At 43.5% G+C, this 18,665-nt stretch overlaps 1 protein-coding gene and 1 long non-coding RNA gene across 3 annotated transcripts in view; both read right to left on the reverse strand.

The window, feature by feature from the left end:
- The window catches only part of atrnl1b (attractin-like 1b), an 83,568-nt gene that overhangs the window by 11,033 nt on the left and 53,870 nt on the right, over positions 1-18,665 (reverse strand). For both annotated transcript variants that reach the window (XM_076999256.1, XM_076999255.1), the window contains exon 27: positions 4,423-4,545. In XM_076999256.1, the coding sequence (XP_076855371.1) occupies positions 4,423-4,545 (123 nt within the window). The remainder of the gene's footprint in view (positions 1-4,422; positions 4,546-18,665) is intronic.
- Positions 9,517-18,102, reverse strand: LOC143510184 (uncharacterized). Its single transcript, XR_013129922.1, has 3 exons — positions 17,870-18,102; positions 15,600-15,804; positions 9,517-14,894 (listed from the first exon to the last, which is right to left on the reverse strand). It is a non-coding gene; the product is annotated as an uncharacterized LOC143510184 (long non-coding RNA).

An 18,665-nucleotide genomic window follows, 5' to 3' on the forward strand; every position in this document is an offset into this window, starting at 1 on the left:
TCCTCTCTCGCCTTTATCAGAGGCAGGTCAGCGTTACAGTTGCAAAGCAAAGCGGCTTTGTGACGGCTCTTTTCCAGGGGAGGTGTAAATCCCCTCTGGCTTTCTTTCATGGTTGACATCAGCTAAAAGCTGATGAGGTTTAAAGCCACTGTTAGCTAAACTTGACAAAAAAAAAAAAGAGGAGTTAAAACTATGAGCGAAAAGATAGCTCAATAAATTATAGTACCCAATATGCCTAAATGAACATTATTAGTCTGTTATGGGATAGAAGGAGCCACGTCTCCCATGCAGAACCCAGTTAATGACGCCATCAGATGGGTGCAACAAGTCCAGATCAGTAGGCAAATCCATTTTCATACATTTGCCCCCCATCACTCATGATTTCCAGAGCTATGTGATATTCCTCTCATTCACATTATCCCTGCTCCACACAGATCAGGAGTAATCCAATTGAAGCCCATTTATAGAACGGCACAACTAATGAATAGAAATAAAGTTTAGGAACACTGTAAGGAGCCTAATGCATCATGTTTCAAATAAGACTGTACCTCATTCAAACCCCCCCCCCCACACACACACACACACACACACACACACACAGGTAACAAAGAAGCATGCTGTACGGTGAGACTGAGAGCACTCTTCCCCTCTAGATGATACAAACATCACTGATAATGCCTTTTAATGAAGATTAAGAGCGTAATCCTCGTCAGACGACCTTGGCAACCCACGCGACTGTTCAGTGCCATATAAGGGCACGTCCAAAAGCCACTTCGTTCTTGTCATATACACGTGCCAGCATATCCTGTCGTTTGGGTGAAATGGAGTTTAAATAAAAGCTTTCTCCTTCATTCCATTATAAATAGGAGAAAACTGTGATTAATGGTGAGGTAATTGCTGACTCTTAATAGCCAATAATATTGCTCCCCTAATACTTTTTTGAAAAGCTGCACTTCGCACAATGCCTCATCTGCCTCGCACATTCCGCACAGATCCTCAAAAAAGCAGAGAGCGTGAAGTTTATGTATTGGGAGGTTTATAGTCTCCCTACCTCCACCTTATACGCACCTGCTGGAACTAATTATGACCATGCGCGGAGCCCAAGATGAAAAAGGCTACTGAGCTATATTATAAATGATGGCAGTTCATAATGCTGTCCGTCTATTACCATGCAGCATCCTAACTACGATCATCGAGGGTGTTAGTCCATGACCGAAATGTGCACAATTTAGGCAGGATTATTATTGTAGTCAGGATTATTATTGCAGCGTCTTAATTGCCACTAAAGGCCAACACTATGTGATGTCCCATTTCAGTGCATCAACACTTCCACTTCTGCGTACAATATAATCCTGCTCAAAAACATTTTCCACAATCACAAAGATAAATATAGTACTACATGCAGCAGCCTTTACACAAACCACAAATTCAGTATCCCAAGTCTTTTTTTACATGTTACAATACAGATAGTATTGCAGTAAACTTAAATCCACTTATATTTTTGTCAAGCACCACGTGACTGCATGCCACTTCCACAACCAGAACAGAAGAGTGGACAGTCTTCATCAGGGCCAGTTATTCCAGTCAGGGGTCGTGGTCAACCCTACAGTCCTGCAGAGGGCCAGCTTCACGTGTACACGCACACACCAGCGCACGTACCCTCACTACCTCCCATTCTCTTAACATGTAGAGTTGCTGCAACTCTTTCTTGCATTGACTAGTTTTCGTTCTTCATACACTGTCCATCATTCATTTAGTAAAAGCATCCCTCCCTCTTCTGCACCTTTACTTGTGGTTTCACTAATCTCTTATTTCGTCTGCCTCTCGATTTCTCCCCATCAATTCATCTTTCTCACTATTCAAAAACATGCATCTCTGATGCTGGTTACTGCTTCAATGATGCCAATAAGCTTCTGGAGGCGTAACTGGTAAAGGGAAAAGGAAAATGGAAAAGCAAATAAAGTCATAAACCAGTGGGACACATATATAGGCTGCGTTTCCGCAGGCGTTTTAAATGGCTGTAGTGTTTTTCATTTACATGGCTAATAGGAGAGCCTGGGGGGGGGGGGGGGGGGGGGGGGGGCTCAGCTTTACATAAGAACTGTACCTCAGATAAGGGTATGCTAGAAAACATACATGTATGCTGACACACACACACACACACACACACACACACACACACACACACACTTCGAGGGTCCTGATGACAGCTTCCATCCATCACACTCCATGTCTGTTATTGGCTCCATATGTTGTGTGCCGGCTATGGTGATGAAGCAACATCTGTGTCATCAGCTCCACTCTCCAAACGTGCGTCTCTCTCTGGCTCTGTGCAGCATGGCCGCCGACCTCCACACACACACACACACACACACACACACACACACACACACACACACACACACACACACACACACACACACACACACACACACACACACACACACACACACAGCACAAGACGTCGGAACTGTGCGTTGTCTTTTCATTACCCGGCTACAGAGATGGAGAGCGACTGATCAAAATTATACAGCCACCACATTCACAGACGTGAAACTGCCGGCCCCAAATCTGATGGGCACCAGATAAGCTTCTTCTCTCTCCTGCCTGGGACGGCGACCATAAACAGCTGCTCAGGAACAGAGCTGTGCAAATCACTCGCAGCGTAATCAACAACCCATGACATAATCCCTCACTGTGTGCTGCAGCCATGTTGATGAGGGCAGCCGAGATCTTAGCACGCAGTGTGTGTGTGTTGTCCTCTCCTCCATTAGCAGGTCACGCTAAACAGGTGACGAGTGCCAGACGCCGTCTCATCTCGTCTCATTAACCTTTTCACAATGGAACTGCACTCATCTGTGCTTACTGTTCACCTCTGACTGCCGTCGCATCCAGGAGGAGCGGCGCCAACATCTGGACCCGCCCCGATCATCAGGCCGCGAACAGCCCTGGTAGATGTGGTGCTTCAGGGTCCACTGGTGTAGATCCAGACGTCTGAACTCAGCTCCACTTTGAACACAGCAGGTAAACGCGTGGTCTGAAGATCGCTTGGTCGCGTTTCCCTGGTAGCTGAACCTTCCCTTGCGTGTGTACGAGCGTTGGCTCAGTTTCCTGTGCTCTTGAACACAACGATGCTGGTGGTGTGAACTCCTCCCATCACTCTGCATCTAAAGAGCTTGTTGATTACAACTGAACTACAGCTTCTGTGTTGAGAGCACATAGTAAAGCGTCCTGCATCTCCAGGACGGCACTCGCAAAGCAGCAGGTCCTCCACAGATCGCAGCGATCACAGCTGTTTCTTCAAATTAATGCAGAGAGATTGTACATCAAGGGCCCGTCGTCGATTATCGGGTTTCGCCCGTGGATGTGTGATCTGGCGTGGAAAGCCGAGGTCTTCAGAGGTTTTCGGAGCACAGGCTCCAGAAGTGCAAGTGGTGGGTCTGTGAGAGGCTCACTGTGGAACGCTCGCCGTGTGCCTACGGAGACGAGACGGGTTGCCCGCAGCAGATGTTTAGCCCACCTGTGATGGTGGAAACGGACCCTCTGAAACGCTGAAGGAGGAACCGTGGGACTCAAACCTCACCAGAACGTTCTCCTCTGAAAGATTTCCATATCTATGGCAGTGCACAATCTCTCTGATGAAACAAAACGCACATTCAAGATCTTGGCTTCCAGGGAATTTTCCCTTGAGAAATATAGAGGGTCTGAAGCTCCGCCGTGTCTCCTTGCGTTTTATAACGAGACGGCTACAGCGAAACAAAAAGCACACCAGTGCAACTCATGGGCAAAATCTTAGCAGCATAGCACCGAACAAGCCACGTAGAACACGATAACAGGAAGCTTTGGGATATAAATTTTACAGGCCTCGATTGGTTCTTTAATCGAGGCTGCGGGTTTTAAAGCGCCCTCCAAGAGAGACGTTTGGTGGCAAACGTTTATTTAAAAGGGAGCGTTGCGTTTTCCGGCGTTCAGGAGAAGCTCTGAAGAGCGCGGTGTTCTCTGCTAGGCTCACCACCAGCCCATGATGCACAGCCAGTGCCAGTGCACTTCAAGCTAATGGATCGAGGAGAGGCACTTCTCTCACCGCTCGACGCGTGTTCTCAACCTCTACGCCGTGCGGCAGGAAGGCCTGCCGTCACGAGCATGCGTTTGTGCCGTTAGATCCTGGAAGGCAGTCTTGTCGTTAGATCCTGGAAGGCAGTCTTGCCGTTAGATCCTGGAAGGCAGTCTTGCCTGTAGTGTATGATCGTGCGAGAGACCGAGGCAGCTGTTTATTCACAGCAGGAAAGTATCAGTAGATTGTACGATATGAACTGGGCGAACAGGAGGGGGTGAAAGTAAGCAAAGTGGATGATATTACGTGCGATGGGTCTCCATCTTAATGGATGAAGATGGCGCACGCCGAGCTCCGAAGATACTCACCTCAACTCCACCCTGCAGAAGCTCCACCTGCTCTCCGCCCGCATCCACCTGCTCACCCCCTGTGGCCATGGCAACCGAGGCAAAGGGGCGGCTCGCCATTTGCTGTCTTTCCCTCATCAATTGCTGGAGGAGAGAGGAGGAGGGAGATAGAGGGCAAAGAGGAATGGAGAGATAGACAGAGCACAGGGGAGGAAAAAAAAATGGTTGGTGAGCACTATTAATCATGCATAGAAGTTCCTGGGCACTTTGTGAGTTTTAGGCACCTTGCTTTATTCTCCGAGTGAAAAACATACCTAGAATCCAAAGCTAAATATAAAAGATTACAAAACGACAGCATGTAATCGTGCTGTGAAAGTACTGCGAATGACAGACCCAGAACCCAGCCCGGGTAGGAAAAACAGAACTGACTGGAAGTACTGAGAAAAGACATGAGCTGAACACTGGCATAATGACAGAGATGTGGATGCAGTTTAAGAGTGTGTGTGTGTGTGTGTGTGTGTGTGTGTGTGTGTGTGTGTGTGTGTGTGTGTGTGTGTGAGAGAGAGAGAGAGATAGATAGATTAAGTACGAGAGCAAACAAAGGTCACTGACAGCGAGCTGGCCTTTCGCCAGTACTGACAGAAACAGGTGGTTGAATAATTCATCCGTCCTAAATAAAAAAAGGTTTGAAAGCCCTGGCTAATCAAATGTCTACAGAGACTGCAATCAAATTTCTCTTGCCAAAACTTGCATGACAAGCAATCATTCTGCCATTGATTCTGTGGGCATCAGCATTCCAGTGGTGACTTTTAATTAATGATGCATCTTGTTTAATTTCTCCATTGGTCCGACTCGCTACTACTACACCAGCCCAGATTTGCTGCTTTAACAGAAAATGATATCCACATTCTAGAAATATATTTTTGGCTCTCGCCATTACTTATTCAAGCCTTATCAAAAGGCTTATGCTTACAGAAACATTCAGAAGTTCCAGCATAGTAGATTCTAGAGGAGGGCTGGAAGCAATATCTAATTTCAATGACACAGAACCATCCGAAGTGTGAACAGAAATGATATTATGGAGCATGTCTAGGTGTGCACACGTGTATCAATGTCTGTGTAAGTGTTTATGATAATGTGCAAGGAGTCACTAATAAATGTAATGCGGAACATTCCATTAAAAGTTTTACCATGATAACACAAGGCTCGTATCACTATTACAGAAAGAAAACACATCAGTTTTATCTAGTGTGGTCATTTCCTTTGCTGTATTTCTGTATTTCAAAATAACAATTTAGCATTATGCATTTTACCCCAAAGCTCTGAAAGGATGCACTACCACACAGACGTTCTTCACCAGATGTTTATCGCCAGTCCCTCAACACTGCGGCACTTAACACAACAAGCGAGTAGAAAGGGGGGGGGACGGGACGCAGCAACGTATGATTCCACTAAAGCCACTCAAAGAGACCTGCTGCATCTCTTCTTCTCGGTTTAACGGAGTTGCAGGTGAGGCTTCCATCGTGCTTGATCGATAATGTAGAACATGAAAGTACAGCATCATTGTTGCTCTCAGCCAGTCGATGGCTAAACGCGGGCAGATCTGTGTGCCAAGGACACGGCTGATTGCTATTGGATTTGTGATGAGGAGGAGCGTGCTGCATTAAGCACTAATTGTTTCGCGGATTAGGGAGCAGAGCGAAGAGTCATGCTTCAGTCACCCCTCCCCGGTTTCATCCCAATCGCACACTTCATAAACACACGTGTGCACACGGACAAACAGGAGAGGAGAATCCTACTTCATCAGTCGACGGAGAAAAAAAAATAAAGCAATCATGGCCATTCAGGATTTATGGAGCTGTGCAGACAAAGGCATGTCAATAGCAGTCTCATGTTGGCTGCTTAATAGGGAATTTACTGGCTGTTGGGGGACATTTAGCTACAGAGGGGTTTGCCTCTTTTCATCATTTCTATAAAGAAGGAACACAATGAAATATCATGGCTCAATGATGTTCACAAAGCACTTGATTGTAATTGCAATTTGCTTGGAGACAAATAAGTTAAATGATCCAGGCTTTATGAAGAAGTATGGAGGATGACAGATACAAATCAATGTGAGCCAACAGCCACCCTCATCCGTCAAGACTACCTAGAGGCATCAATAGTTAAGGCATTAACACTTAGACCGGTAGCAATCAGGACAACCTTCCATTCTCTGAACCTTCACATGCACTATGACTCTTGACAACCAGGGAGGGAAAGTGGGACACACACACACACACACACACACACACACACACAATCTGGATTCCAAAAAAAGAGGTTCATCTCTTGACCACTGCGCACTGAACCATCGGTCTCGTACAAACACAGCTTACGCTCAATAGATCTTGGGTTGCTTCACCATAATGAATCATTCATCATCTCTATTAATCTTCATAGGAGGACTGTTCCAGATGATCCCTCCAAGACCATATTCATAATGAAATTACAGTTATGTTCAGAGCATACCCCCCCAGAGCATAATGAATGGGCTGTTAGCTGGACTCCTGGTTCTGAGAGGGACAGAGAGAAAGACCGGGCCGATGGATGCCACAGGACAGGAAGGTGTTAATGCTTCTGCCCCTGCTGAGGTGTTCAATAGCATCATGGCAGGGTGCACTTATCAAACACAGATGACATTTGCACTCACCCAACTGCTGCCAGGGTGCAAACCTGTGAAGATTTAGGAGTTCATCAATAATATCACATCTGAAATTAGCCATCGATAGGCTCCCCCCACTTTTATTCATCCATTCGTCGACCTGTATGTGTGCATGTGCGCATGAGTGTGTATATGCACATGCAAGAGCGATTGAGAGGTAATGAACTGAAATTATTCACAGACAGAAAAGTACATTTGTGTGCATGTGTGACAGAGACAGGGTGGGAGTGAGTGTGAGTGAGTGTGTGTGAGAGAGAGAGAGAGAGAGAGAGAGAGAGAGAGAGAGCTGCACTGTGGTATTCGCTCATTTGTGATAATAGACACTCTCAGCAGCAGCCTTGACTTTGACAGCGAAAAACACCATCTGCAATTTCTCTCCGTCTTCATCATCTGTTGCTACTCATCAGGCCCATTTGCCTTTAGCACATCAACTGTATCTTCAGAACAATCGTTGAGGACAAAACTAGTCCATCCGGCCCAACGCTGCTCATGCATCACCAACCATTTCACCTCAGGATCCAATATCCCTCCACAACTACAGAGACACTGGAACTACATACGGTAGATCCAAATATAATAAAGTAACTATTTGAATAAAATTTTAAGTGCCTTTAAGTAACAAAATTATAACACCTCTCCATTTTCTCTCAAATCCACTGAAAGGTTGTTAAAGGGTAAATTTGCAATAATTGCATGCACCTACTGCAAGCGGAATGCACAGAAACACTGCACAAAAACATTGTAGTTTGGACCAGGCTAGGGTTCGGGTCAAGTCCTTGCTGTTATTTGTTTCCTGAATCACATTTAAAACCTTCCCTGAGGGTAGCAGCATGAAAACTTCACTGATGTGAAATTGAGATTGATCGCCTATCGATTTTTTCTGTGGGTTTCATGTTGAACCCACAGAACGCTCTATGGAATTAGAACTTAGCTGTAACACATTTGAAGAGAAGCAGAAGTCCAACAGATTTCTTGGCGCCAGATCATAAAAAGCTAATTTAGGTGATTTGCCCTTTCCAAAAGTGGCAAAAACAAAGTTATGCTTCAAAAAAATAAAATAAATAAAAACCAGCACTGTCAATGACCAAAAATGGTCCATCTTAAGAAATAAATTTTAATTCATTACTTTCCCTTAGTGTTCCTCATAAAAGAGAACCTCACTGGGTTACTGCAAAAGGGTCAAAGAAAATTGGCAGGACATTATATTTGCCACATTCGCAGCAGTGTGCAATGCTGTGCTTCATGCTAGAGCTGCTCTGGTTCAGGTGGTTAATTGAAGAGTCATTCAGCGATGCATCACTACCCACACCATTCAATCACATTCTGAACAGTACAATAATCCCAAGGAAATTATATTTACAAGCATGACATTTTTTATCAGGTCTAGAAATAATATCAATAGGCTGACCATTGGTGATTATTGCACTGTAAACAATACACTGGAGTTTCAAAAAGCATTTAGGAATCTCATAATTATGTACTATGAGAATCTATTGGAAGAAACGTTTTTGTGGTAATATTTATTTATGTGGCCAATATGGTAATATCTTTATCACGTGCAACTCAAGCTGTGATTTGACACAAAGAAAAAGTTTACTTTGGTGTGAAAGTTAATTCCCAAATGGTTGGAGTGGATGAAGGCTCTTCGTTGGTCAGAACAAGAGGCTTTAGCAGTGTTCCTTGGGTTTGATCCTCCCTCAATCTCAGTGTCACGCTATCTCCTGTAGCATAGACACGGCACGGATCTCTCTCATCATTTCAATGGCAATGCAATCTCCAGGGATTCTTTGGTGAGTCAAAATAGTAGTTAATAAGAATTGCTACAATCACTCATTCCAGTTTTTAAGAAATGAGAGCTTGGCCTTGAAGATTTTAAGAACTATTGACCCATTTTTGACCTTCTTTTTCTTAGGACGTTGCATGAGCATGTGGGGGCTGCCTAGTTGAAAGCCCGTCTAACTTCCAACAACCTTTTTCCAGTTTTCAGGGCCAAGCATAATTCTTAAACTTTGTTTACAGTTACGAACGATTTGTTTGCAATCGATATAAAATGTAATTGTTCTAAATGTATACATAAATGTTCTTCTGGACCTCTTCAACATGATGATATACAAGAACCGTGTCAGACGTCAAGCTCTCAAGTCTACACAGCATAAGTTAGTGTATATCTACATGGTTAAGGTCATATCTGTCTCAGCTCTTACACAGTGTTGCCCATGGATCAGTTCAGGGCCCTTTACCTGTTATTATCAACATACTATGGCTTGGTGAGATTATAAGATGGCATGGCTTTCAGTTCCATCGACATGGGAATGATGCAACAAATTCTACTACACAACTAAACCCTCCGACAGACAAAATACACAGATACACAAAGGGCCAAGATTTTTTTTTTATTACATAATGAAAAATCTGAGGTCAATATTCTGCATATACAAGTGTACTGGATAACTAGAGGTGAATAATGAAGCCCCTATTTGTCCAATGCCTTGTGGTGGGTGGCCGCAGGACACATTTCAACCACTCCATTGCAAGGGAAGGTTTCAACAACAAAATTTCATATCTGATCATTTTTGGGCTTCATTACAATGAAAGGGTATTATGCAAGTTATTTGATTATATTTAAAGTGGTGTGGTAAAGAGGTGTCTGACTGACTGGCGGTGTCTGACAGCTAATATTGACAAATGTGAATGCACAAGCAGCTGACTCGATATCAGTTATATTAAGCTTCACGTGACTTTAACCTTTTGCTGTGTTAAAAAAACGTTGACTGTGACTTCACATTTGTAAAAGTAAAAGAACATAGGGAATTTAGTAGCTAGCCACTAGACTAGATAACTACCTTTGCAACCTAAAAATCCCTGTTAGTAAGCAAATTAGACAGCTAGTCAGCTTATTTGCTAATGTTAGCTAGTTAGCTACCTTTTAGCTAGCTAGTTTATCCATACTAACTGCATCTTCAAGCACACTGAGAAAGAAAAAAACACTTTGAAAAACATTCTAACCTAGTTATTACATATTATTTTCTTGTTCACCCAGGATAGGAATCTTGGAGTAATTTTTCATTCCACATCTCACATGAGGGTCAATTGAGGGTCATATTAAAAATAACTCTACAGATGGATATTTTCATGCTACGAATACTGCTGGATCATGTCCTTTTCACGAGAGTCTTATTCATGCTTTTCTGACATCCACACTCTAGTACTGCAATTCTGTTCATCTTCTTGTTGGTGTGCTCCTAAAGTTTCAGTGTGCCCAGAGCTCAGCTGCTATGACTCTCACCCCTACCTGACCGTAGAAACATGTAGAATCTACTCTTAGCCACTTACACCGTCTTTGTGAGAGCTTTTATTAATAATACAAAAGCCTTCTTATGGTTTTTAAATCCTTGGATGGTCTGACACCTTTTACATTATTGCTCTCCATACATATTCAAATTTCTCACTCACTTTCAGTCCACTGATTCTCACCTGCTTTCTATCTCATCCTCCGAGCTTCATACTTCCAGAAATGAGGCTTTTAGCAGAGCAGGTGCTACGTGCTGGATCATTAAGCCTTTAACTCTCACTCCTCATTCAGAAGTCCTAACTTCTTTTCTTTATACTTTGTCCTTGACTAAATACCTTGTGATTGCATATTTTTTTTAGATCTAAAAAAAAATTTTGTTTTTTTAAAGATAGACATTTATCTTTGTATATACCATAGTTTCTTTTAATTTGTTAATTTATTTTAATAAATCGTGCCATTTTCTTATTTTTTTTCTTATTTTACATTAGCTATTAGCTCTGTTATATTACTTGCATCTATATGTACAGTGTCCTTGGGTATACTGAACAGCGCTTATAAATACATTTCTACAAATTTATCCAAATGTTCAGTATGCACAGGAGTTAAAAAGCACATTGAAGAACTGCACAGAATGAACATCTGACTGCATGTGCACAGGCTCTCCAGCTCTGTTCAGATCAGCTGTTGTGCTGCTTACCGCAAGGGCGCTACCACACTGCACTCAGAGCCAGAGCTATGGTAGGCCTCAAGACTCTTTTGGACATCTCTCACTGTGGTTTTGAAGCTCTGAAAAACGCAAGATTACACTGCCACCAAAATCCACATAAAACCTGTATCGACCTAAAAAACAAACAAACAAACAAAAATTCCAAGGGAATTTTAGATGTCAATGATGTAATTTTAGCTGTTCAGCAGTGAGGGTAGCAGATTACACTGACGGTCAGTTATTCAACAATGAACTGCTGACTGACTATGGTGAAGTCAGAGAGGACAGGTCAATCTCATTGGCTCAGAATGCTATTTGATATTGATTTGGCAGTGTTACAATGGTCCATATGCTCACTCGAGACACACTGCGCTACAGCATTCTGGGCAATTCAAACTGGTCAGTTTGTGTGGACGCGTGCATTAATGAATGAGTTTTTAAAGCCAGCAAGAGCATTTGTTATAAATTCTCCCTGGCATTCTCCCTCCTTGTGGGGAATTAACTGCATGAAGTGACTCAGGGTTCAGAGCACATGAATGAAAGAATGAATTAATTAATTTTACTTTTTTTTTTACATCCAGTCACACACCAGCAAGATGCAGCAGCCAATAGGAACATTATTTCAATGACGATGAAAGTGGAGATGGGGTGTGACGCAGTCCACAGGTCTGCTCTTGTAGTCTGGTGTCTATCTGTGAAGGTCTGCCCTGTGTCCTGCAGGACATATTTTGATACGGCTCTGCCTGAATGCTTGAATGTAGCCTTACAACAACATAGCAAGTAGGACATTGACAAAAAATAAAAAATCCAAAACCAGATGCACCCAACATTTGTATGCTAATGAAGGAGTGAAGACGGCTCTTAAAAGGGGTGTGCTGCAGGTTAAACATTAGTCAGTTTCTCTTTTACTCTTCAACTTATTTACTGTTAAACCCACCAAAATGAAACCAAGCCAAAGGCACCAAAAGTCGAAAGCATGAGCTTTAATTAATATTGAAAGGGACAGAACACTTGGTTCTCTTGGCCTGAGGTTTGCTGATGTCCTTGAGAGTAAAGTCTTTAATAACACATGCTCCTATCTCAGATTGGCTGATGTCCTTGAGAGTAAAGTCTTTAATAACACATGCTCCTATCTCAGATTGGCTGATGTCCTTGAGAGTAAAGTCTTTAATAACACATGCTCCTATCTCAGATTGGCCGTTGCCCAGAAAACTTTATTCAGCTGCTTCATTTTTCACCGCAGCGTCCTCCTTGTAAAAGTAAAGCATGTTCTGGTAGCATTTTTTCCCCCTCTCAACTCAGTATTATCCAAGATGGCGGCACAGCTGTAGTGTAGCAGCTGCTCCAGTGTCCACGTATATGGCCGCCAGCCGCTGCTACACTACCGGAATCAACGAAATAACAAAAACATTGAGTGAGGGGAGACGCTACACAGTTTCAGACTGCTATGGAAACCAAGCTCCCAGACTGCGGCCTCATCTGAGACCGGCAGCCGAAAGAGGGGGCGTCAGGAGCAGTGCGCAAGACTACAGAAGCATGGACAACAAAGCCAACTCGGCCAGATCTCCTGCTCTCAAACGTCTGCTCACTGGATAATTAACTGGACTGCATTCGACTTTATCGCTCAGCCATGTCTCAGTGAAAACAAAAGACGCAGCCGTCTTTAGATTCCCGTCGTGTAGATCTGTAGAGTTCCGGACGCCGCCATGCACCTGGACGGACTAACTGCGTTTCGAGCCAACAGAATCTCAGCCCAGTGCGGTAAGACTTGTGGGGGAGGACTGTGTGTTTACATCAACACAGAATGGTGCAAGAATTACGTACTAGTCTCTAGTTACTGCTCATCTCTGGTAGAGTTCATGACCGTCAGATGCAGACCTTTTTATTTACCAAGGGAATTCACTACAGTACTGATCATCGGTGTCTACATTCCACCTGCCGCTAATGCTAAACACGCGCTCCGTTTGCTGTACGGAGCTATTAGCGGACAACAACACACACCCCCACCAAGCTGTTTATTGTTGCTGGAGATTTCAACCATGTGAATCTCAAGTCGGTTCTCCCCAAACATGTAAACTTTGCGATGAGAGAAGCAACAAGCTGGACCTTGTTTACACCGACATTCCCAGCATGTACGGGGCAGAGCCCCGCCTCTACCTCGGCTACTCAGACCACGTCTCTATTATGGTCATTCCACCATACTGATCGCTCATCAGACGATCAAACCCGGTTCTGAAGCAGGTGAGGACCTGGGCAGCAGGAGCCATCTCTGCTCTTCAGGACTATTTTGAGCACACTGACTGGCAGACGTTTAGGGAGGCTGCAACCTACACACCACCACAGACTTCGAGGACTACACGTCAACTGTAACCTGCTACACTAGCAAATGTACAGAAGATGTGACTGTCTCCAAGACCATCACCACGAGTCCCAACCAGAAGCCATGGATAACCGCAGAGGTACGTGCTCTGCTGAAGGCTCGAGACTCTACCTTCAAAGCAGGTGACAAAGTGGCCCTAAGAACAGCAAGGGTCATACTGTCCCAGGCCTTCAGAGAGGCAAAGCGTGCACACGGCCAGAGCATCAACAGCCACCGGGCACTGAAATTCCCTGCAAAAAGTCTCCCAGAGTGTTTGACTGTCTGTCTCTTCATAATAAAAACAGTTATCTGAGTGTGTGTGCATGAATATGTGTGTGCTTGTATGCCCAGTGGTGGATGGTGCTCCGTCACTAGGGTCTGTCCTCTCTCTCCCCTTCCTGCACCCCATTCAGTCCCCCAGGGGGCTGTGAATCCCGGTAGAGAGTACGATGTGTGCAATTGGCTGCCACTTCTCGCCAGTGTGTGATTGGTTGTGTAAGACTTGTATCTGTTCACTTCAAAAGACAACAGAGACAGGGCAGCCAGGCCATCACCGACTACAGAACTCCACCACCCCCTGTGAGGGATGCCCTCCTTCCAACCCTGAATTCTCCTAGTGACCGAAGACAACCCCTTATCCCAGTGACCAGGTGTTGTGCCTTATAGCTGCTGATGTGAGGAATTCTATGCAGAGTGGACCCACGGAAAGCTGCTGGACCTGACAACATTCCTGGTAAAGTGCTTGGGGAATGTGGAGACCACAGATATCACAGATACCCAACATGTCAAGGCAACCAGCATCATATTAAGGAAGTCTTCAGTGTCCTGCCTCAATCACTACCGTCCTGCACTCACACCCTCCATCAAGACGCTGGTCATGAGGCACATCATGACCCTGCTGCCCCCTTCACTAGATTCATCACCCACCTGGACAATAAAGACACTCGAATACTGTTCAGAGACTTTAGTTCAGCATTCCACACAATCATAACTCAGCACCTGGAAAGCTGTACCTACTGGGCCTGAGCATTTGTCTTAGATCCTGGACTTCTGGACTGGGAGATCCCAGTCAGTCCGGATCAGACAAAACAGCTTCAGCACCACCGCACAGGGCATTGGGGCCCCACAGGGCACTGGGGTCCCACAGGGCTGTGTGCTGAGTCCACTGCTGTTCACCTTGCTGACTCTCGACTGTGCAGCAACGCACGGCTGCAGTTTGCAGATGACACGACTGTGGTGGGTTTAATCAGCAGGAACGACGGGTCTGCATACAGAGAGGAAGCACCATAGCCAAGAAAACCCAGCAGGCGCCTCTGCTTTCGGGGAAGGCTGAGGGTTCCTCACCACATTCTACAGAGGAACCATGAAGAGCACTCTGAGTAGCTGCATCACTGCCTGGTTTGGGAACTGCACCGCATCGGATCACAAGACCCTGCAACAGGTAGTGAGGACAGCAGAGAAGATCATCAGCGTCTCTCCCCACCATCACCGACATTTACACCATTCACTCCATCCGCAAAGTAACCAGCATTGTGGATGATCACACACTCTTTACCCTCCTTCCACACACACACACACACACACACACACACACACTCATTTACATTCATTCAATATGGACATAAAATTATACAAAATATGTTTATATTGTTTACATTAATAATATATTGACGTATCTTCAACTTACTGCCTACACTACCAGTGGACTATCTGCACCATTTGCCTCCTCCTTCTTTAAGGTTTACAGTGCAATTATACAGTAAACTGTTTTGCGTATTCATTGTATTGTCTCCCGCTTGTAGTGTGTCCCGGTTTGTGTATCGCACGTGCACTTTATGTTGTGTTATAGAGTTTGTTCTATGTAGCACCTTGGTCCTACATTGGTGCTACAATTTTGTTTCGTTTCACTGTATATTGTGCATCACTGTATATGGCTAAAAAAACTATAAAAACCACTTTGACGATATGAAAGAAAACTGAGGAATGTCACTTTCTGACAATTCTTCGAAATTATACATCTTTGAAGAATAATTTACGGAGCTGGTGAATTCTAAATTCAGAGAAGTACAATAAAATCTTTAACTTAAACATGCGTATAAAGCTAAGAGAAATACTGTCCAAGCTCAAACCTCCTAACCTCATCCAGCATGCTAGCATGTTCAGTCTTCAGTGGGTCCTTTAACCTGTACAGAATACCTTCTGATGGGAGACAGCACCCTCTAGTTCTGTTTCACTCTTAACCTCTGTTAGGTTCAGGTTAATTTTCTCCTTTGGATTTCAGCATGAGCAGGAGAGCAGTGGGTCAAGCAGCAGTAGGTTAGTCATTTCAATGTGACAAATCACTACATAAAAAGAAAGACAGGAATACAGCTCTTAGAAAAACAGATCCAAGCTGCTCTTCACAGTGCAAAATTAAAGCTTAATAATTACATGTATGGCTTTCTGCACCTCTGCATAATATACAGTTATATTAAAAAATCTATTAAAAACCAGGTTATGATGTTACTACTATAAGAAGACAAGAATAGTATTTGGCCTACAAAGACAAGATGTCTTATTTCCACAGAATCAATAGCTGGTTCAAAGCAGCAAAGCAACAATATCTTGTGGATATCTGGATCGTTACAGACAGCTGTGGCGTTACGTCTTCATCGAGAGGAGCATGGCTTTGGAGCAAGAGCGGTATAGACGTGTCATGTGAACTGCTTCACAGTGAACAAATTTCAGCTTCTTGCAAGACAGACCTCTTTCAAGATCATCGGTTCTTCTGATGTCTTGTGATGGGGCTTAAGGAAAGTGGCTCAGAAAATTGGAAGCTCATCAGTTCTTCAAAGTTAGCCAAGTCGTCAGATTGTCCAACCGTGGTTACCCGGCAACATTCTCTGGGTTAACTCTTATGGAGAGTGCCAGGTTAAACTGCAGAATAATACACAGCAGGCCGAACCTGCAGCCCTGATGGCGGGACATCACAAGTGCATGAAGAGCCCTCTGGAGACTCAACAGGTCAATTAGGGAAAAAAAAACACTTGCTCAAAAAAACTAAATCCAAATTTCTGTTCTGGTTCATAGGCAGCACTGGATTTTGAAAATATTTGGAAAAAAAAGTGTCTCCTAAAAAATAAAATCTAATAAAAAATATGCCACGAGAAAGACAGCATGATATAAATGGTTAGTGCTGATTGCAGCACTAACAAAATGCTTTGCTTGACAAAACATCCCCTGAAACGTGTGAATATTTATGTGTAATCGCATACTGGGTGTACACGAGCACTCTGCATGCTAAACCCAACTAATAAATATTAAATAAGTGCTTAACAAAAACATTTTTTGTTCAACTAAGAATCAGCTGTAATGAACGCGTTAACCTAGAGATTTACTCCACAAGGCACAATAGCCGAAAGCAGCTCAACCGTGTTTTGCTCAGCACAGCGAAAGAGCCAAAAATCACTGTTTCAAACAGGCAGGCAACATCATCATCATCCAGGGTGAAGGTGTAGATCAACGTAACCCAGACAAACAAGCACATCACACTGTCTGTTCAAGCAAAGTAGCACTGAAAACACAAAGCATGCAGCACCACTTACATGTACCGTCAATTTAAAAACGAACAAAAAAAACATTACGCTGTAAGCATAATTTACATATAAGAATTAAAACAAAAATAATGACAATTATAACTTAATTAATAATTAAGTAATTTTTCCTAATATGTAAAATAAACATCGTTACCAGATTCAATATATGTGCAAAGAGTTTTGCTTTTTATTTCACATTCAGTTTTCTGTAGCCCACTCACTCTACCAGCTGAAATAACTTAGGCTTAATGAGAAAATACCTAAGTAACTACAAGTGCTGCTGAGCACTGAGCCATTTCTGAGTATGTTTTAACTGTTCAAACTAGCACTAGCTTCTGCAAAATGATTACCTGGAACAAATCTGTAAACAAGTCAGGCTTTTATACGCCAAAACCTGCCTAGGGACCTGATGAAATTAATAAGAGTGATTCTGAAACATGAACGCAAGCTAGAACTGAAGCTAACGCTGCATGCAGGCTGACGACCTGCTCACCAAAATAAAACCCACGACGATAAAACACTTTCTGGGTTTTGCAGGCAAGGTGTGTTGTGAAAGATGTCTCAGCGTGGCTTCAAACAGCAGTGATAACTGTTGCTTTTTTAGAGTTCTCACCATTTGATCTTGTAGCCTGAATCACTGAAGGGATAAACCTTTTGCATAATGAGTACTAAACACATCTTCAAGCTGACTTCTTTTGTTACGTTAGCTCGGACACTCAGAAAAAACCAAGGACATCTGCAGGTCTCAAGAAAAATGCTGAAAATTGCTGTGGCTAAGAACTAAATACCAAGTGCAATACAAAGAGCAAAACATTAAATAGCTGTTACTTACCCTGTGATGGTGTGGTGCCCTGTGAAAACCAGACTACACTAAAGTGCTACCGGGTTCATTTTTCTACTGCAAACTCCAAAGGCCAAATCACCAGTATGACCTTGACAAATGATTTGTGGCAAAAAAAGATGGGCACTTCATCTTGAGTCTTCCCTGATCAAAACTTAAGACAAACACAGGGAAGAAAATAAATCTTTGGAAGCAATTATTTTCCTGGAGTGCCTCCTCTAAGCTTTTCAATCATTTCAAATTAAAAGATAAAAAGTTTTTTTTTTATTCTTTCGAGAGAGCTGGAGGGCAGAAACAAACAGATGATCTGAATTGGGGAAGTGGAGTGCTGAAGCCAGCAGAATGCTAATAGCTGAAGCCCATCTGCCCACATTAGGCCTTATTGGCTTTAATTCTTTAGATGAATATGGTTCTGGATCACTGCAGTCATCGCTCATGTTTATTTTCATATGTCAATTAGCAGAAGAGCAAAAGAGATCAACCTTTCTGATTACCAATGTCGGCTCCATCTTACAAAACTGACGAACACGGCTCACAGGCTATGATACAGTTTGTGGTTTTTCGTTTTGTTTAGTTTAAACTGGGACATCGTGACATTGTCTACTATTGTGGTAATTTGCACTTTCAGAGCTCTTGGCTTGTGAGCACAAGGCATATTTGTTGGTCCCTGAAAGCTTCAAACCGGAACCTTTGCTGATATCACGTTCTGACCATGAAAAGCCTATAAACATCCGATTTTTATTGTTTCGCTTGCAAAAGCCAGACATGCTCAGACATGTCTTCCTAG

Source organism: Brachyhypopomus gauderio, chromosome 3 (genome assembly GCF_052324685.1).
Source record: "Brachyhypopomus gauderio isolate BG-103 chromosome 3, BGAUD_0.2, whole genome shotgun sequence".
In the NCBI taxonomy this organism is placed as follows: Eukaryota; Metazoa; Chordata; class Actinopteri; order Gymnotiformes; family Hypopomidae; genus Brachyhypopomus; species Brachyhypopomus gauderio.